Genomic DNA, 16,018 nt, shown 5'->3' on the forward strand with positions numbered 1-16,018 from the left:
TGGCTCGCGTTTCAGGTGCTTTTATTCAACGTTCCGCGCAGAACCCCGCGCCCGGGTCGCTCCGGCCCAGGCACCGCACTCCGCTGCAACCCCAAACGCCAACAAAACCGAGGAAGAGGAGGTGGTGGAGGGGGGGGGGGGAAAAAAAGCAAACCCACGAGCCCAGCGCCGGCTGCTCTGTTAACACCAGCGGGATAGAGCTGGGGCAGGGGGGGTGCCGGGGGGGGGGGGGCCCTGCCCAGCTGGAGAAGGCAGCGACAACGCTGTGCTGGCGTGGGATGGAGCCTCCTGCCTCCCTCCCCGGAGCGGGGTGCGGGGCCCTGGGGGGTTTAATGAAGGTCTGAACCTGCAGCGCTGGGGCTGGGGGGGGGGGTCCAGGCTGGTGCAGCAGGGGTCAGGGAGCCTGTGAGGGGAGGGCTGAGCTCCCCCCCCCCCACAAGCAGCCTGGCCTGGGGGCAGCCCCCAGGAGGGGTTTAAAGGGGAGAGGGAGCTGCAAGAGGGTGACTTGACCCCCCCCCCCAGCTCTAGGGGGGATGCAGGCACAGGGAGGGGGGGCTGGCTCCTGGCACACTGAAGCCAAGGTGGGTGCCCATATTACACCACTCCCCACCCCCCCGCCCGGCTTCGCTCGCAAGGAGGGGGAAGGAGCTGCTGCCCCAAGCACCTCGCCCCCTTCCCCGGGAGCTGAACCGCTCCCTGCGGGGTGACGCAGCGCCCAACAACACCCCCCCCCCCCCTTCCCCTCCCCATCCCACGGTGCCAAGCCCAGAGCTGGTACATGCCCACCCCGTGCCTGGTGCCAAAGTGGGGGGAGTGGGTGGGCACCCCCTGCCCCGCTCCGGGAGCAGTGCCCACCTGGCAGAGCTGTTGTCCGGCCCAGTGCCGTTACTGGGGTGTCTGGGCCGTTATTGGGGGTGTCTGGGCCGTTACTGGGGAAGCTGTTGGTACCCAGGGCTGGCGGGCAGGGAAAAGGGGGAGCAAAGCTGCTGGGGGGGGGGGGGTGAAGATGCTAAACCCTCCCCTGTGAGGCTGCTTTGGGCAGGCAAAGGGGCAGGGAGGGAGGTGCCCTGGGGGGCCACAGCCCCCTCCCAGAACCCCCCCAGTGCTCAGCTGGGAGCAGACTGGGACAGCCCAGCCCTGCTGCAGGCAAAGGCTGAGGTTAAGGGTTGGTTTTTTAGGCTGGGGTTGGGGGGAGGGCAGCGTCGAGATAAAGCCAAGGCGCCCAGCTCCTGCTGCGACAATGGGGCTGCCCCCAAAATGGAGCGAGGAGTTAATGGGGGGGGGGGGGGGAAATCACCCCCTGCCCAGCTCCGCACACCCCGGGGGTTGGGGGGGGAAGCAGAAGGGAGGAGGGGGAAGGGAGAAGCACCACTCCTGCTGCTCGAGGGTTTGCTCTGTATTGGAGGCTGCCGGCGGGGCTAGGTGCGGGGCAGGTTGCACATGTCGCAGTGGTCCATGCCCGGCTGGTTCATGAAGGTGCAGTGCCTGCAGGACCAGACGGCCGCCGCCGCGCTGTGCGTCGAGCCGCCCATGGCCCCGTACTCCTGCAGTCCTGAGATCTGGACACCCACTGTGCCTGCGAAAGGGTGGGGTGGGGGGGTGGAAATAAAAAGGAAAAAAAAGAAAGCCAAAAAAAAAAAGGAAAGAAAAAAAAGGAAAGAAAAAAAAGGAAAGAAAAAAAAGGAAAGAAAAAAAAGGAAAGAAAAAAAAGGAAAGAAAAAAAAGGAAAGAAAAAAAAGGAAAGAAAAAAAAGGAAAGAAAAAAAAGGAAAGAAAAAAAAGGAAAGAAAAAAAAGGAAAGAAAAAAAAGGAAAGAAAAAAAAGGAAAGAAAAAAAAGGAAAGAAAAAAAAGGAAAGAAAAAAAAGGAAAGAAAAAAAAGGAAAGAAAAAAAAGGAAAGAAAAAAAAGGAAAGAAAAAAAAGGAAAGAAAAAAAAGGAAAGAAAAAAAAGGAAAGAAAAAAAGGAAAGAAAAAAAAGGAAAGAAAAAAAGAAAAGAAAAAAAGGAAAGAAAAAAAAGGAAAGAAAAAAAAGGAAAGAAAAAAAAGGAAAGAAAAAAAAGGAAAGAAAAAAAAGGAAAGAAAAAAAAGTCAAAAAAAAGTCAAAATAAGTAAAGTCAAAATAAATAAAGGCAAAAAAAAACACAAAGAAAAAAAAGGCAAAGAAAAAAAAGGCAAAGAAAAAAAGGCAAAGAAAAAAAAGGCAAAGAAAAAAAAGGCAAAGAAAAAAAAGGCAAAGAAAAAAAGGCAAAGAAAAAAAGGCAAGGCAAAAAAAAAAGCAAAAGGCAAAAAAAAGGCAAAAAAAAAGCAAAGAAAAAAGGAAAGAAAAAAGGAAAGAAAAAAGGAAAGAAAAAAGCAAAGAAAAACGCGGAAAAAAATAAAAGAAAAAAAAGGCAAAAAAAGGCAAAAAAAAAAAAAAAGCTCAGTCAGAGCAGGGCAGGAAGCTCTGGGAACAAGCGGGTCCCCCCCCGCCTAAACCCAGAGCGAGAGGTTCCTGTCCCGCTGCAGGCAGGGGCCCCCCCGCCCAGGCTGGCACCCAGGTGTGGGCGCATCCCAGCACCCAAAGCCCCGCTGGGTGCGACAGGGGCTGCTCAGGGCCCGAGGAACAGCTGAGCCCCCACGGCACAGCGCGGTGCCAGCCTGCGGGACAAGGGACAAGGGACAAGGGACCCCCCCCCCCCCGCCGCCCCCCCCCTTCCTTACTGCAGAGCTGCTCAATGGTGGCCCACTGCTCTGATTTTTTCCAGGTCTGTGCAAGCTCCTCATTCTTGGTCCTCACGGCTTCTAGCAACAAGCTGATGCTGTCCTGTAAGTCAGAAGAGGGAAATGAGCCCCGGAGGCGCCTCGCTGTCCCCCTCCAGCAGGCACAGCAGGACAGATCCGCGGCTCCGAGCTGCCGCCCCTTTCCAAAAAGCCCTTTGGGTTGCAGGCAGCAGGACGCGGCGTCTCCCCTCTGCTCCCCCCTCAGCATTCAGACGTCCCCTAAACCCCCAAGCGCTCCCCTTTCCGCCGCGGGCAGGTTATCACCCCACCAGGCTGCAGCCCACCGGCGCCGCGGGCTGAGCCTGACACCCCTGGGGGGGGGTGGGTTGCAAACCCCCCCCCCCCCCCCAGCCCCGTGCACGGCCCCGGCCTGATCTCCAGCTGCCCAGGGTCAGCCCGGCTGCCCCACACATGCGCGATCCCCGGCGCCCTCGAAGCCTCTGGCAAACACGTGGCCCCTTTTTTCGCTGGCGTGCCGCTTGCGCCGGGGCCGGCGGTGCAGATGGGAACGGGGCGGGGGGGGGGGGGGGGGCCCTGGGCAGCCGCCAAGCCCCCGCTGCCCGGCCAAGAGAGGCAGAGCTGCACGGCCAGGAAGTCGTTGGCCTCAGCGTGATTTGGGGGCTCTGATCTCGTTATCGTTACAACAGGAATTTCTGAGAGATTTTTTTTTTTTTTTTTTTGTTAAATGTTTCCAGCTCTCCCGAGCCGCGGCCAACTTGGCTCTGTCTGGTCTGTGACCGTGCTAACAACCGGCCCCCCCCCTCTCGCTGCTCCGAGCGGCGCGTTGAGCTCTCGGTCTACTTGGGGGGGGCTTTGGTTTCACTTTTTAAATCTCCTACCAACAGCTCAGCCTGGAAGAGCTGGGCCAGCTGCAGGGCCTGCAGCCTGGGGGGGTGGCAGTCTGGGTTGTCACCTCCCCACGGGTAAGTGACACCCCGGGAGGAGCTCCGGGTCCTGGGGACAGCGGCGCAGACACGACGCTTTCCTCCCTGTTACGTACCCGCAGAGGCATGACGTCGTTCGTGACCAGGAAGAGGAGCAGATGGAAATCGGAAATGATGTCTAGGAAAATGGAGGAAGTATTTTGGGACAGGTACGTGGCCAAGCTGTGGAAGTCCTAGAGAGAGGGGAAAGTAATAAAGAGAAGTCACTTCTCCCCCACGTGATTACTTTGGTTTCCCACTCTGACCCACTACAGCCACTGTAACGTTCCCGTCTCTTCTGGGCATCAGCTCTAACGTGGGGAGGCCCTCCCGAAATCAGATCCCAGGCCGGCTGACCGAGTTGCAGTTAAACTTCCAGAGAAAAGGATCTCTGGGTCCGCGCTCGCTCCCCTACCCAAGCACCCGAACAACCCCGGCGTGTACCGAGCGGATCTCAGCCCCAAGAGATGCTGAGCGGAGACCAGCCAGCTCAGCTCAAAGCCCAGTCCCTAAGGAAACGGCAGAAAAGGGGCGGATGGGGCCGAAGCAGCCCCTTCTTGCCCATCCTCTCCTCTTGCTCTGCTTTTGAGCCCAGGGCGCGCTCAAAAAACGAGGAGCAAAGCTGTCGCCGAGCAGCCGGCCTCTCCCCGCTCTGCCGACAGAGCCACAACGGGCAGCGACCCCTTTCTCGCGGCGGCTTCTGGAGGAAACCTTCGGCATCTCCGGCGCGGCCGCCTTCGAGAAACGAGCTGTTGCTGCTTTAAAGCAACTCGAGCCTTCTGCGTGCCGGCGACACCCAGCCAGAGCCTCGAGCTGTCCAGCAGCCGCCTCTGCTCGGGCGCTGCGGGCCTCTTGCAGCGAACGGCCTCTGGGTTTTAAAAATCCACCCAAGGAAGAGAAGCCGGCGTTCTCGGAGCCGGAGCGACAGACCTCGGTCCCGCTCCTGGCCGCAGGGAGAAGCGGGTGCCGTGGGGCTGGAACCTCTCGGGGCAGCCGGCAAGCTGCTCGGCACGCAGACGCTGCTCCGTGCAGGAAGGTGCTTGGCAAGTGAAGGGGTGATTTAAGGTCACAGGCGCAGCCCTCCCTTTGGAGGTTTTAGTGAGCGCAAGGGAGACAGACGGGTCGCCTGTATTCAACGCGGCTTCGTTAGGAACCACTCCTTACCTGAGTTTCTCCCAGCACATCGCGGTTCTCGATGGGGAATGGATTTTGAGAAATAGAAAAAGTGTAGACTGGATCCTTGGGGAAAGTTGTGGTGATCTAAAAATCCAAGAGAGGACGATCAGAGCGCTGACAGCAGGAGAGGCAAGCGGGATAACGGGAAGCAAGGCTCCCGATAGCCGAGAGCAGCCAGGGCTACGCATTAAGAGCTCAGCCAGGCAATTACAGCGGGGATCTTCCGACAGCTTTTAACATTTAAAGTGACGTTCCAGCCAGCGCACCCCTGAGCTCCTGGCAGCCGTTTCTAACGAAGCTGGAGGGAGATGTTCCGCGCTCGGTCCTGACGAGCGCAGCACGCTGCCACGGAGAGCATCCCTCTCTGCAAAGGTCACCGGGACGCAGCAGCTCCAGCGCAGCTCTGCCCCGTGCCAGGCAGCTGCTGCTGGGGGGGTGTCACCCTGGGGGTGTCACCTTAACACCGAGGGGTGATGGTGGGGGGGGGTGGGGTGGGGGGGAGAGCGCGGTCCCCACGTCTGGCCACGGGATAGCCAAGGGACTCTGCTGCTCCATTCAGGGCTGGAACAGATGCTAAAGAAAAAAAAAAACAACAAAAAAAAAAACCCAAAACAACAAAAAACCCCCAAACCAAAACAAAAAAACCTTTGCACTTTGCTGAACAGTCAGCCTGTGCCCTGGGGGCACTCGCCCTGCCTCCTCCCTGCACCCCCTGCCAAGGGAATGGGGTAACACAACATCGCGCCCACGTTACTGAGCTCACAAACAAGCGTTTGGGCTGTTTCTGCCCTTTAAAGCAGTCCTGATTCTGGGGGCTTTAAAGTTTCGGTGTCATTTACCGACTGCTGGGCCCTGTTGGTGAAGCCCTTTGTAAGCAGAGATGCAGAAATACCTGCCAGGACAGTATTAACTGGAATAATTAATGCCTTTGTGGTTTGGGTTTTTTTTTGTTTTTTTTTTTTTTTTTAAAAAACGAGACAAAACAAGACGCCGCGGAAACGCAGCTTTCCAGGCTGCTCCTGAATGCGTGTTCCATCAATCTGTTCCCACCTCGATTACGCCGCAGGTAGCCCAGAAACAGATGCCTTTACTCCTCGGAGTAATAAACACGCTCCAGCGCCGCCGCCCGGCACGGGGAGTCCGAGGGCCCCGCACAATGGGCCCCTTGTTCCGGACAGGACGTTTCTCTGGGCGAGCCACCCGGCCCAGCGTCAGCCCCAGCGCCGCTCCGATAAGCGACGCCTGCAGCCGGGAGTAAACGGGGAGGAAGGACGAGGCAGGGGGAGCCTCGGGGCTGCCAGCTTCCCTGCGCCCGCGGGCCACGGGCAGCTGGACCAGACCAGTTGCTCCGGGTGGATTTAAATCGTTATTGGCACCACCTCTGAGCTCCAGCAATATCATCTGTCATCCGGATTATTTGCTTTCCTGCCTTCCACCGCCGTAACAGTTTCCTTTCGAGGCGAAGGGCAGAGCCGTGCCCCCGTGCCTGGCAGCGCTTGCTCACGGGCAGGCAGCAGCCCTGCTCCAGCCAAGCTGTGAACTCCCTCCCCCAAGAAAAGGCATTTCTGTACAACCAACCTGGTCTGCTGAGTCACTAAAAGGAGAGGGATTCTTAATTGCTGCTAAGAGACAGACAACTGGAGCTTTCTAATTAGCTCCCTGTGAGGTAGTGCCCGACACACGCATCCGTGGGGCTGGCTGCTTCCCCGGCTGCGTGGCCACGTGCCAGTCTGGAGCCCTGATAAGACACTTCCCAGGAAGGAGGTGCGCTCCCCGGCACCACACCGACCCCAGGGAGCCCCAAAGCCACCCCAGAGCGCGCCGCCGCCAGCACCTCTGTGCTAGAAATGCCTGGCAGCAGGAGAAAAAAAAAAAAAAAAAAACCAAAAAAAACAAACAACCTGTCTTATGGACCGCCTCCAACGTGAATTTTAGAGGTGGGTTAAGAACTTCACTCCGTCCTGACCGCCTCCTGCTAAAGCAAACGAGCGCAACAAATACTTACATCTATGATTAGGTACTCAACCGGGAGCGGGCGAGCCAGCTGTGTGATCTCGTTGCCAAACTTGTCTATGTCCTGAAAGAAGAAGAGTTTTGTTATTCCTCAGCGTGGAAGCGGCGTGAAGCCTATGGGATCCTGCCCTGGAGACGCCCACGCAGGAGCCCCGGGGACCCTCAGCTCTGGCAGATCACTGAAGGTGCAGAGACCAACCTGCTCCTACGTGGCTGGGTGCTGCAGAGCCGCCTGATTCCCCGCGGCTCCAGATCTAACTCCGTGAGCCAGGACCTCGGTTTCCTCCTGAGCCGAGGGAGTGTGTGGTCACAAACCACCTTGGTTGTCTTTGCCTCTCCGGTGGTGATGACTGAGGCGCCCGGCATTATTTAAGAAGTCTAAAATGCCATTTAAGAAGCAGTACTGTCTTAAAAAGGGAGGGACAGCGCCACAGCTGCTTTCTCAGCCAAGGCAAACCCGCCTTTCCGCAAAGCCGGCCACGAGTCTCTCGCACCAGCTCTCGCCTGGGAATCGGGAACCCAGGCACCTTCTCATACGCAGACCTGAAGAGCCGGCGTATCGCAACGCGTAAACTTGTTTTGCTTTGCCAGACGAATTGAACATAAAGTTTAATTATGGAGAAAAATGGCCAGCATATGTTCATTAATCATAAAATGACAATTAGATGTGATTTATGTCAAACATGCCGAGTTCAAACACTGCTTCAAAAATAAATTCATGAGAACTGACACTTTTCATTAAAGATCCTGTAAGAGGGGGTTGTATTTTCTACCTAAATCATCACTTAACATGTTATAAATCATTCACTGAGCCCCATATAAATCATATGCCCATAATTTCCAATCAGGGACCTTACACTGAGGTTTACGTTTACTGAGCTCTCAGAAGTCTCAGTGGCTGGAGGCAGACCCAGAGCCGCCGCACGCCGGCAGAGCCGTCACCCCAACACCTCGGTGGCTTTAGGGGACCTCGGCGAGAGGCCGTGACCCCCGCTCCTCCGGCGGGTCCATCCCCCCCCCCCCTCCCCCGGGGGGGTGTTTTGAGTGGGATTCTTCACTCCGAGCTGGGGATGAGCTGCCCCTGGCTGACACCCTCCTCTCCCGGCGTACGCCACGCCCTCGCTATCAGCATTTCTCGGGTCCCGCTAGTGTTTGCACAGCACAAATATGCGGCGCGGCGGCCAGCACCCCGCTCTCACGCTGTGCTCTCCCAGTACACCCGGATGGACATCGCCCGAGCAGGCTCCGGCACGCTGCTCCCCTCCAGGCAACAGCCCCCTCCCCAAGCATCCTCTGTCCCTAGGAACGGTTCCCTTTGTAACCAAAAAAAAAAAAAAATCTATCTACCTTCCAGTCTTTGAAGCTCCTTTTAAAAGCAATTTCGATAAGGATCTTTTCTCCTTGAACATGACAGGTTGTTGGCCCTGTGGTTATTTCAGCAACAAGCCTGGTGGCTCGTGGCCTCAGATCTCTCTGGCTCTGACAGGAGCAGGAGGAGACGTGGAGCCTTTTTCAGGGAGATCACAGGACCTGAAAGCTAACCTGCTTCTAGATCTCGGTGATACCGCAAGAGTCAGGAATCAAATCCAATCAGACCGAATCAGCTTCCCAAACACAATCCTGCCCCGGCAAGAAAGAACCTGCAACAACTCACACATAATTAGCCCATCTGGAATTCATTTTCAAATCTAATTAAGTTCTAATATGCAGAAACATTTTTCCAGCACCTGTTCGCTTTAATCTCCGCCTCTGGGGATTTCCATGTTAAATGCCTTCTTTTTAATGTCATGCTGCTGAGGCCTTCAAGACACGCACTAGACTGTAACTACCAAGCTGGAACCTCGCTCCCCCGGCGTCGAGGACGTGTCCTGACCCCAGACAGAAAAGCCACCCCCTCCGCCTCCCCATTCTGGCACTCTTCTCCCACCCCCACGCGCCGTTTTATTAGGCAATTATGTTTTAAAGGCCCCAACAAACGTCAAGTTGGGAGAACTGCTGGGAGAAAGACATCTTCATCCTGAACTCAGCAGTCGCCGGGGCCCCAGCAGCGCCTCTCGGCGCGTTATTGCCGCAGCCCAGGAGCCCCAGGCCCCTAAAGCCACGGATGCTCAGTGGCAACCACTCCAAAGGGAGGCCAGGAAGGGGTTAAAAAAGGCGCAAGTATTTGGCTCCTGGACAAAAAAAAAAAAATCAAGCAGCGGGGCCTGGATCTGGACAGTGAATCATCCCAAAAACAGGAGCGAACTGGAGATGGCACCGGGCGCTGCGGTTAGAGCCTTTCGAGGCGCCGTTTGGAGGCAGAAGCCGCGAGCGGACGGGGTCAAAGCAGGGAAAAGGACGGGGAGCGCGGCCGGCCGGTGGCTTCGGGATTTTTCCATCGAGGGTGAGGGGAGCAGCCAAGCGAGGAGCCCGGGCGGCCATCAGCCAGGAGGGTCCCAGGTGCCCGGGCCGGTCAGCGATGGCATCCCCAGCCTTGGTCCTTCCCCGCGGGTTCTCTCTGCCGAAGGCACCGTGGAGCCGGGCAGCTGCCTGTCCTTTCCGTGCGGTAATAAAGCCCAGCCTTGCTCTTCCCTCTCCTGATTTCCAAGAGCTTTACCAGGCGGAGCTGCCCCCTCGCACAGATAGAGCGGCTGACGCGCAGAAACGAGGCGACTTTTCTAAAAAACGAGCGGTGGGGTCAGCGAGAGTTGAAACGCTTCTCAGGAGACTCCTCGTGAGCTAATCGCGCATCCTCCTCCCCAGAGCAGCTGGGACATTTAAGGCTAAGAAGGCTTTTCCAGTCCAACATGAACCGTTGGTAGGAGGCCAGCCAGGGGAAGTCCTTCGCTGTCAGTGAAAACTCCCCGCAGAAGCCTCCCCGCAGCCTGGCTATCGTGTTTCTCCCGGGAAGAGGATTTCAAAGTGAAGGGGTGGAAGCAAGGCGTGCCACGCCGGGGGACAGCCTGGCTCAGAGGTCCTGCTCGGCTCTCCTAAAAGCAGTGTCCTGGCTCAGGGCTCTCCCAGGTGGGACCACGCTTCACAGATGAGAAGCCAAGGTTCCGACCCCGCCTCAGCCGCTGTGAATGCCCAAAGCACAGGCAGGGCTCTGGGAGGGCAAAGGGCTCTTTCACAACACTGGTGCCATTGTGCAGGGCTTTCATCTTACCAAAGAAACTCGGGGGGAATATTAAGGCAGCCGTAAAATGCAATTTGTTGCAAGGATGACATCTCCATGTTTGCACTGAGCCGGCACAAATACCTGTGATAAGAGACAAAGCCAGCCAGGCCCAAAATCCAAATATTCAAGTGTTTCAGAGGGTCTGTAAAACACGGCAATCTCTCTTCCTGCATTCAGGGGGAGGTTGGGACGCCCATGAAGTTCACGGTGGAGCAGAGCACGGGGGCCCGCGGGGAGCAGCCGGGCAATGCCACAGCGAAGTTACGGGCTCGGCAGACTGACCGCAGGGAGCCCGACGGGAGGGATCACACCCAGGTCGGCACTGAGCACCACTGGCGAGCAACTGCAGCTCCGAATAATCAACTCGCCGTTTGGAAGGTACGCTCTTCGCGAAATCAACATCAATAAGGTTCTTTTCTAGAGCCAGGTGGACAAAGGAGACCACTCGAGGGCAGAAGACGGGGAATGGAAAACGCTCGTACGTAATGCTCAGATGGGCTCTCCCTCATCCAGCTGAGAAACAGCGTGAAGTGCCCATCGTGGTCTTTACTCCCGAAGAGAGCGGTTACCCCGGCTTGCTCTCGACAAGAGCGACTCCTTCGTGAGTTTTCTGGCATTGAACTCACCAAGAAGCATGTGCCGGTGGTGCAACACTGGAATTGGAAACGGCGCCGTGCTCTGACGCTTCCCGGACAACCCGGGAGGCCAAGGGAGACGTTTTCTTCCTTCCAGGTAATCTTACATGGGGAGGTATCTCAGAGCAAAGCAACTCGTACTCATGGTCCCCAAAGGCTTTCAGGCTAGAGCAGGAGCCTAGCCTTCCCGAGCCAGGAAAGCAACGGCCGCATGTAGAAAGCTCACACTGCCAATTCCACTGGGGTGGTTCCCCTAAGCAAGCAGGGCTAGTGGCCAACGTAAAGAGAATGGTAAAGAAATACAGAAATCACAAGGCTAGAGGCTCGGGAAAAACGCCTCGCCTCCTGAGGCAGGATAACGCTGGTGCCATCAGTTTTCCTATTTCCATGGGAGAAAAGCCCGTCTACGCTAAGGGCCCATCGAGGTGAGTCACCTTCAGGCAGGAACAGCTGCAGCCCCGGGGGACGTGGTAGCCCCTGCTCCCACCCCACAAACCGTGGTGCAAACCGTGGAAAAAGGGCTCGCTGGCCAAAAGCCAGCCGTCCCTCCCTTTCCAGGCACCTCTTCGCCTCTGAGGTGAAGCCCCTGAAGCTGCAGCTCTCCCGCCTGCAGTGCGGATCCTCACCCCCTTCTTGCGCCTGCATTACCAATCCAGGCGCATTTTTTTTTTGGTAACAGTCGTCGCTGAAATGACAACACCTACTGCCAGCAGAGGTACGAGGTATCTTTGAACAACGTGACTGAAGCACAGCTGTTGGCTCGGGCTTCGCTAGGGATGCGAATGGCAGCACCTTTTCCTCTGCGCGAAGCCGAAGGTGGATCTACTGCGTTACCCCGTCGTCGGCAGATATGAGAGTTCAACAGATCTTGCTCTGCATCTGGATGCATAGTTGTTCTATAAATACATCCACACTACACAAACACTGGCCTTCTGGTTCTCATCCGATCAGAATAAATTTGTCTAGCTCCTTTCATCCTAAAGGGCTTTTCAAATGAGTACTTGCACGTTACACAGAAATATATATACAGACTTTCCTCTCTCCCAGCGATAGCTTCTCGATCCAAAATGCAGCAACTACTCCAAAGTGCAGCCTCCTGCCCAAAGCGAGCTGGGGGGGGGGGGGGCAGCACAGAGGGGAGCCCCCACATCGAGGACTGGGGACAAAGCTGCTCAGCTCCTGCAGTTGTAGCAGCGAGAGGGGGAGCGGGGGGCTGCACCACGAGGCAGCTGTCCTCTGTCACCAGGCCAAGCACTGCACTCCTGCTCCTCATACTGTATTTAACCAACGCTTTGACACCATTATTGTCACCAACCCAGTAACTATGAGGTAGTGTCTCTGACCTCAAGCCTTCGCACATTTAATGAGACCCCAAAGGTTTTCAAAGCCAGAAGTGACTAAGCTTTCCATTGATTTAAGAACATTCCAAAAAAATTAAGAGATCCTACAGCCAAACACGTTCAAGGCTGAAGGACAGTTACACCCGCCAGAGCAGTCCTCAAGCCTTCCTTGAGCACATCATGAAAAAGGCAATTACGGATAGAAGTTATAAAACATATGAAATCAGCTGCAGCCTGACCCAGTGAATCAGTGGTTCATGGAAATTTCCACAGGAGGCTGGAGCCATCAGTTAGCATTTTGTTTATCTCCCTGCTTCAGATTACGAATGGGAGCGAAGACCTTAAGGGAACACCCACTGGCTTCCTGCTACTCCGAACACCCAGGGTGGCCCACATGTGGGCCACAGACCTGCGGGACCTCCTGCGAGGCTGCACCCTGACTGTGGCACAGCACGGGCTCCTCCGGAGCAGGACAGCAGCACGCCAGGAGATGATCTCATCTTCGCAATCAGGGCCAACCCTTGCATAATTGAGCCCCGCTGGATCTAAATCGGACCGAGCTTATCAGGTCCTAAGAGCAAGCTGCCTGCGTGCTAAGGAAAAAGGTACAGATTCCAGCTACCTCTCCTCTCAAGCCTGGAATTTAGGCTCCTCGTTTTCAGGTGGTGGCAAGACACGCCAGCAGTTCAGCGTTAAGGGGTGGGAGGGGAAGACGGAGTCTCACGGGCTAATTCACCCAGGCCAGCACTCCCCTGTCTCAGGTTCAGGGCACGCCAGGGCATTTTGAGCAGCTCCATTTCTGTCACTGGTGCACAATACGCTCGCTTCAGTCGTCCCAAACTTGGCTTATCCTGTGCTCCTGAACAGAGACAGCTTTAGTACAGGCGGCGGGAGCGCTACAGGCTGAGCGGGCTGTGAATATCAGACACAGACAAGAATGAGATAACTAACTCGGGTGATGGATGGCTAATTAGTTGGCAAGCAGCGCCATTAATTAATTCCTCTGTCCTCGCTCACGGGGCACCAGCATACACATGCTTGAGCAGCAGTGCTATTAGCCTCCGCAGAGATCCTGTCCCCACGTTTCTCGCTCGGCCCCGCAGATACAGGGCGGGCTGAAGATCTCCAGAAACAACTGTCAAGGGAATCGTGACAGTCCATTCATCACCAACAAGCTGCACCCAAAACCGCAGCAGGCAGGTCACCAGCGGCGTTCCTGCATGACACTTCAGGTAAGAGCATTTTGGATCCGCTCTGGACGGATGGACCTATCCCCCCCCCCCCCCCCCCCCCCGCTGCTCCCCAGGACCAGTTTTTGGAGTTTATTGTCTGACCCGAGAACTGGGTGCAGGCAGTACCCTTGGTACAAGAGGGGAAAACCAGGGGTGCACCCCCGCCCTGCCTTCGCACCTTCCTTTTGCTGCAGAGCAGCATGCGCAGGGCCAACCCCCCCGCCCTTGCACAAACATTACCCTGGCACCGCTTGCGCTAGCACGCATCACAGGGCTGGAGGAAGCCGAACTCGGCCGGGGATTAAAAATCAAGAGGGAAGCGTGGCAAATCCTGCCAACAAACGGGGAAGAGGCGGGGAGGCTCAGAGCGCTTGCTGGGGGCTCTGGGTGCATCACTGCGGGCCTCATTTTAGAAGCTGGATGGCCAATGACCTACCGCCGCGCCGGAAACCGTAACAGCACATTTACGAGGGGGGAAAACGGGGGCTTGTGCAATTACTTTGCAGACGTGTGGGGAATGGTTACTACTGAGAACAGTTCAGGCCTCAAAGACGTCCTCTCCCGAGCTGGCCATGCTGATTCCCAGACAGGCGGCAGAGCCGTTTTTGCGGCTCCCCCAGCCCAGCGCGCAGCCCTCACCTTGTAAAACACGTCGGGCACATACTGCTCGCTGCTGGACTCCTTGGCGTAGCCCAGCTCCGGCGCGTCTCGGCAGGGCAGCAAACACTCGTCTCGAACCAGCGCCATGCACTGATTCGAGACCTGGTACCCCTCGAAGTGGACCTGGTTGTCGGGACCACCTGGAAGAGAGGAGGCTGGTTAGAAATCCCACGCGAGAGCGATTTGCCCCGCGTCGCTCGGAGGGGCACGACTCAAAGAGCAACGTTAAACGCGACGGTCTTGCTAACAGTGAGCGACGGCGAGATGGAACCGCCGGCGCAGCTGCATGGGAAGCACTTCTAGGCAAGAATCCCCTCTAAAATCTGTCTTTATTTAGTAGCACGCATTTTCACAGCTAGCCTAACAGCACAGACCCCCGGAGAGACAGCAAGACTGCTCTGCCAGGAGCTCAAAGGAGGCAAAGCTGCCCTTTCGGAAGGCTCCCGGTAGCATCACCCTCCCACTGCCCTGCAGGAATCTTCTCTCTTTCAAAACAAAAGCCAGGCACACAGTTCCTGGGAGCCTGTTTCATTTCCAAGGAACCGTGAGCTGCAGATTCAGGGTTGGTCCCCTAGTAATGTCAGGCGTAAGGAGAAAAAGTGTTTTCTCAGCCTGTAATGGATGGCCTGGTGGAAATCTGACATGGAAAGTGGAAATTAAGACCCTGGCTCGCTGATAGATCACATGCTTGGCGCTTTAGTTTGGATAAAGTAAGCAACATCAGGTCATATGTCACTAGAATACAACTGGAAAGAGAAGATACAGACAGATGGTAGGAAAACGTTACTATTTCCAAACCTAGGAATTCAGGAGGGAATAGAAATTAATCCATGTAGAGGATTTAAAGGCAACGTTGATGCAAACTATCCAAATACATTTATATGGCACAAAAGGAAGGAATCAAGTGTTTAAATAGAAACCTGATGGGCTGATTTAACAGAAGAGAATGAAATTACCTGGAACAGAAAAGAGGAAATATTCGTTTTCTACCCTTTGATCTCTAACCTCAATCACTCACTGCTCCAGAACAAACACTCCTAGAAATTAAACATAGACCAAGACACAGGGAAGGTCTGAACAAAGCTAGCCATCGTTTTCCTCAGTAAAACACCTTGTTTAAAAAAACATAGAAATAAATAATAATTAAAAAAAAAAAGCGCGACTGAGATACACATCTATCTTTAATGAAAGATGGATGCTTTTGAATGTACGGGCAGCTGTCTGATTGCACGGGCCTGTTAACTGAAGGAGAACGTTTTGACTGAAAAAGGCTCTGGGAACACTTACAAAACCTGGGCTCAGAGGAGGCAATATAATATCACACTTTCAGTTTTTACACTGGATGCTATTTGGAAGTCATGTGTTTTTTGGTTTGTTTTTTTTTTTTTTTTTTTTTTTTCTTTTTTTTTTTTCATTGTGTTAAATAGACCCAGAACAGAGTGTATCTGCTCCAGGGAAATTTTAAATGAATATATGTGTCATCCCGTGGAGAACAGCAGATTGAACTCCTAACACTACAACCCTCCCAGCACATGCCAACATCTCCCCTCGCAGCGCGGGCAGCGCCGACTATTCCACAGTGCCTCTGGAGGCTTGCTGTGAAAACGGCTATAATCAGAGGTGACAAAGCAAAGCATTTTGCAGGCTCCTCTGTTTTATTCAGGCAAACAAAAAATGTTTCCATGCACGGAAGAGCACAGCATCCTACGTAAGGGTTTCCCTGACAGCGACACGAGGGAGATAAAGGTCCCTCCTTTATGCTGAACCAGCCAGAGCAACTTTCAGGATCTGGATTGCCGTGGTTCTGCACTGCCGCTTTCAGGCAACAGAATTTGGAGCTTAAAGATTCAAAACAGAAAAGCGAGCAACAGTTATTCCCTTGGCTGCAGGCAAAAAAATGCCTCCCGGATCAGAGAGGTGGATGCTCCAGGTCTGAGCCTCAATTAAGTTTCCTGCAGGGGACAGGGTAAATAATTGCAGAGAAGATAGCACAAAGGAAGAAAAAGTATTTCACTTGATAGAGCAAGGCAAAACCCTTCTTAAATAGGACAGATGAGGACCACGACGTCTGAATTCTGGCTGAGCTGCATATTCTTCTTCTAACAACGAGAGATAATTCTGAGA

General features: G+C 54.9%; 1 protein-coding gene across 1 annotated transcript in view; it reads right to left on the reverse strand.

Moving 5' to 3' along the window:
- Nucleotides 1-4: 4 nt before the first annotated feature.
- The window catches only part of NPLOC4 (NPL4 homolog, ubiquitin recognition factor), a 31,125-nt gene continuing 15,111 nt past the window's right edge, over nucleotides 5-16,018 (reverse strand). The window contains exons 12-17 of the mRNA XM_042802719.1: nucleotides 13,874-14,034; nucleotides 6,863-6,934; nucleotides 4,846-4,941; nucleotides 3,759-3,875; nucleotides 2,699-2,801; nucleotides 5-1,576 (exon numbers count right to left, since the gene is read on the reverse strand). Of these exons, the coding sequence (XP_042658653.1) occupies nucleotides 1,419-1,576; nucleotides 2,699-2,801; nucleotides 3,759-3,875; nucleotides 4,846-4,941; nucleotides 6,863-6,934; nucleotides 13,874-14,034 (707 nt within the window). The 3' untranslated portion in view covers nucleotides 5-1,418. The remainder of the gene's footprint in view (nucleotides 1,577-2,698; nucleotides 2,802-3,758; nucleotides 3,876-4,845; nucleotides 4,942-6,862; nucleotides 6,935-13,873; nucleotides 14,035-16,018) is intronic.

This window comes from Tyto alba, unplaced genomic scaffold (assembly GCF_018691265.1).
Source record: "Tyto alba isolate M040663 unplaced genomic scaffold, T.alba_DEE_v4.0 Super-Scaffold_39, whole genome shotgun sequence".
Lineage (NCBI taxonomy): Eukaryota > Metazoa > Chordata > Aves > Strigiformes > Tytonidae > Tyto > Tyto alba.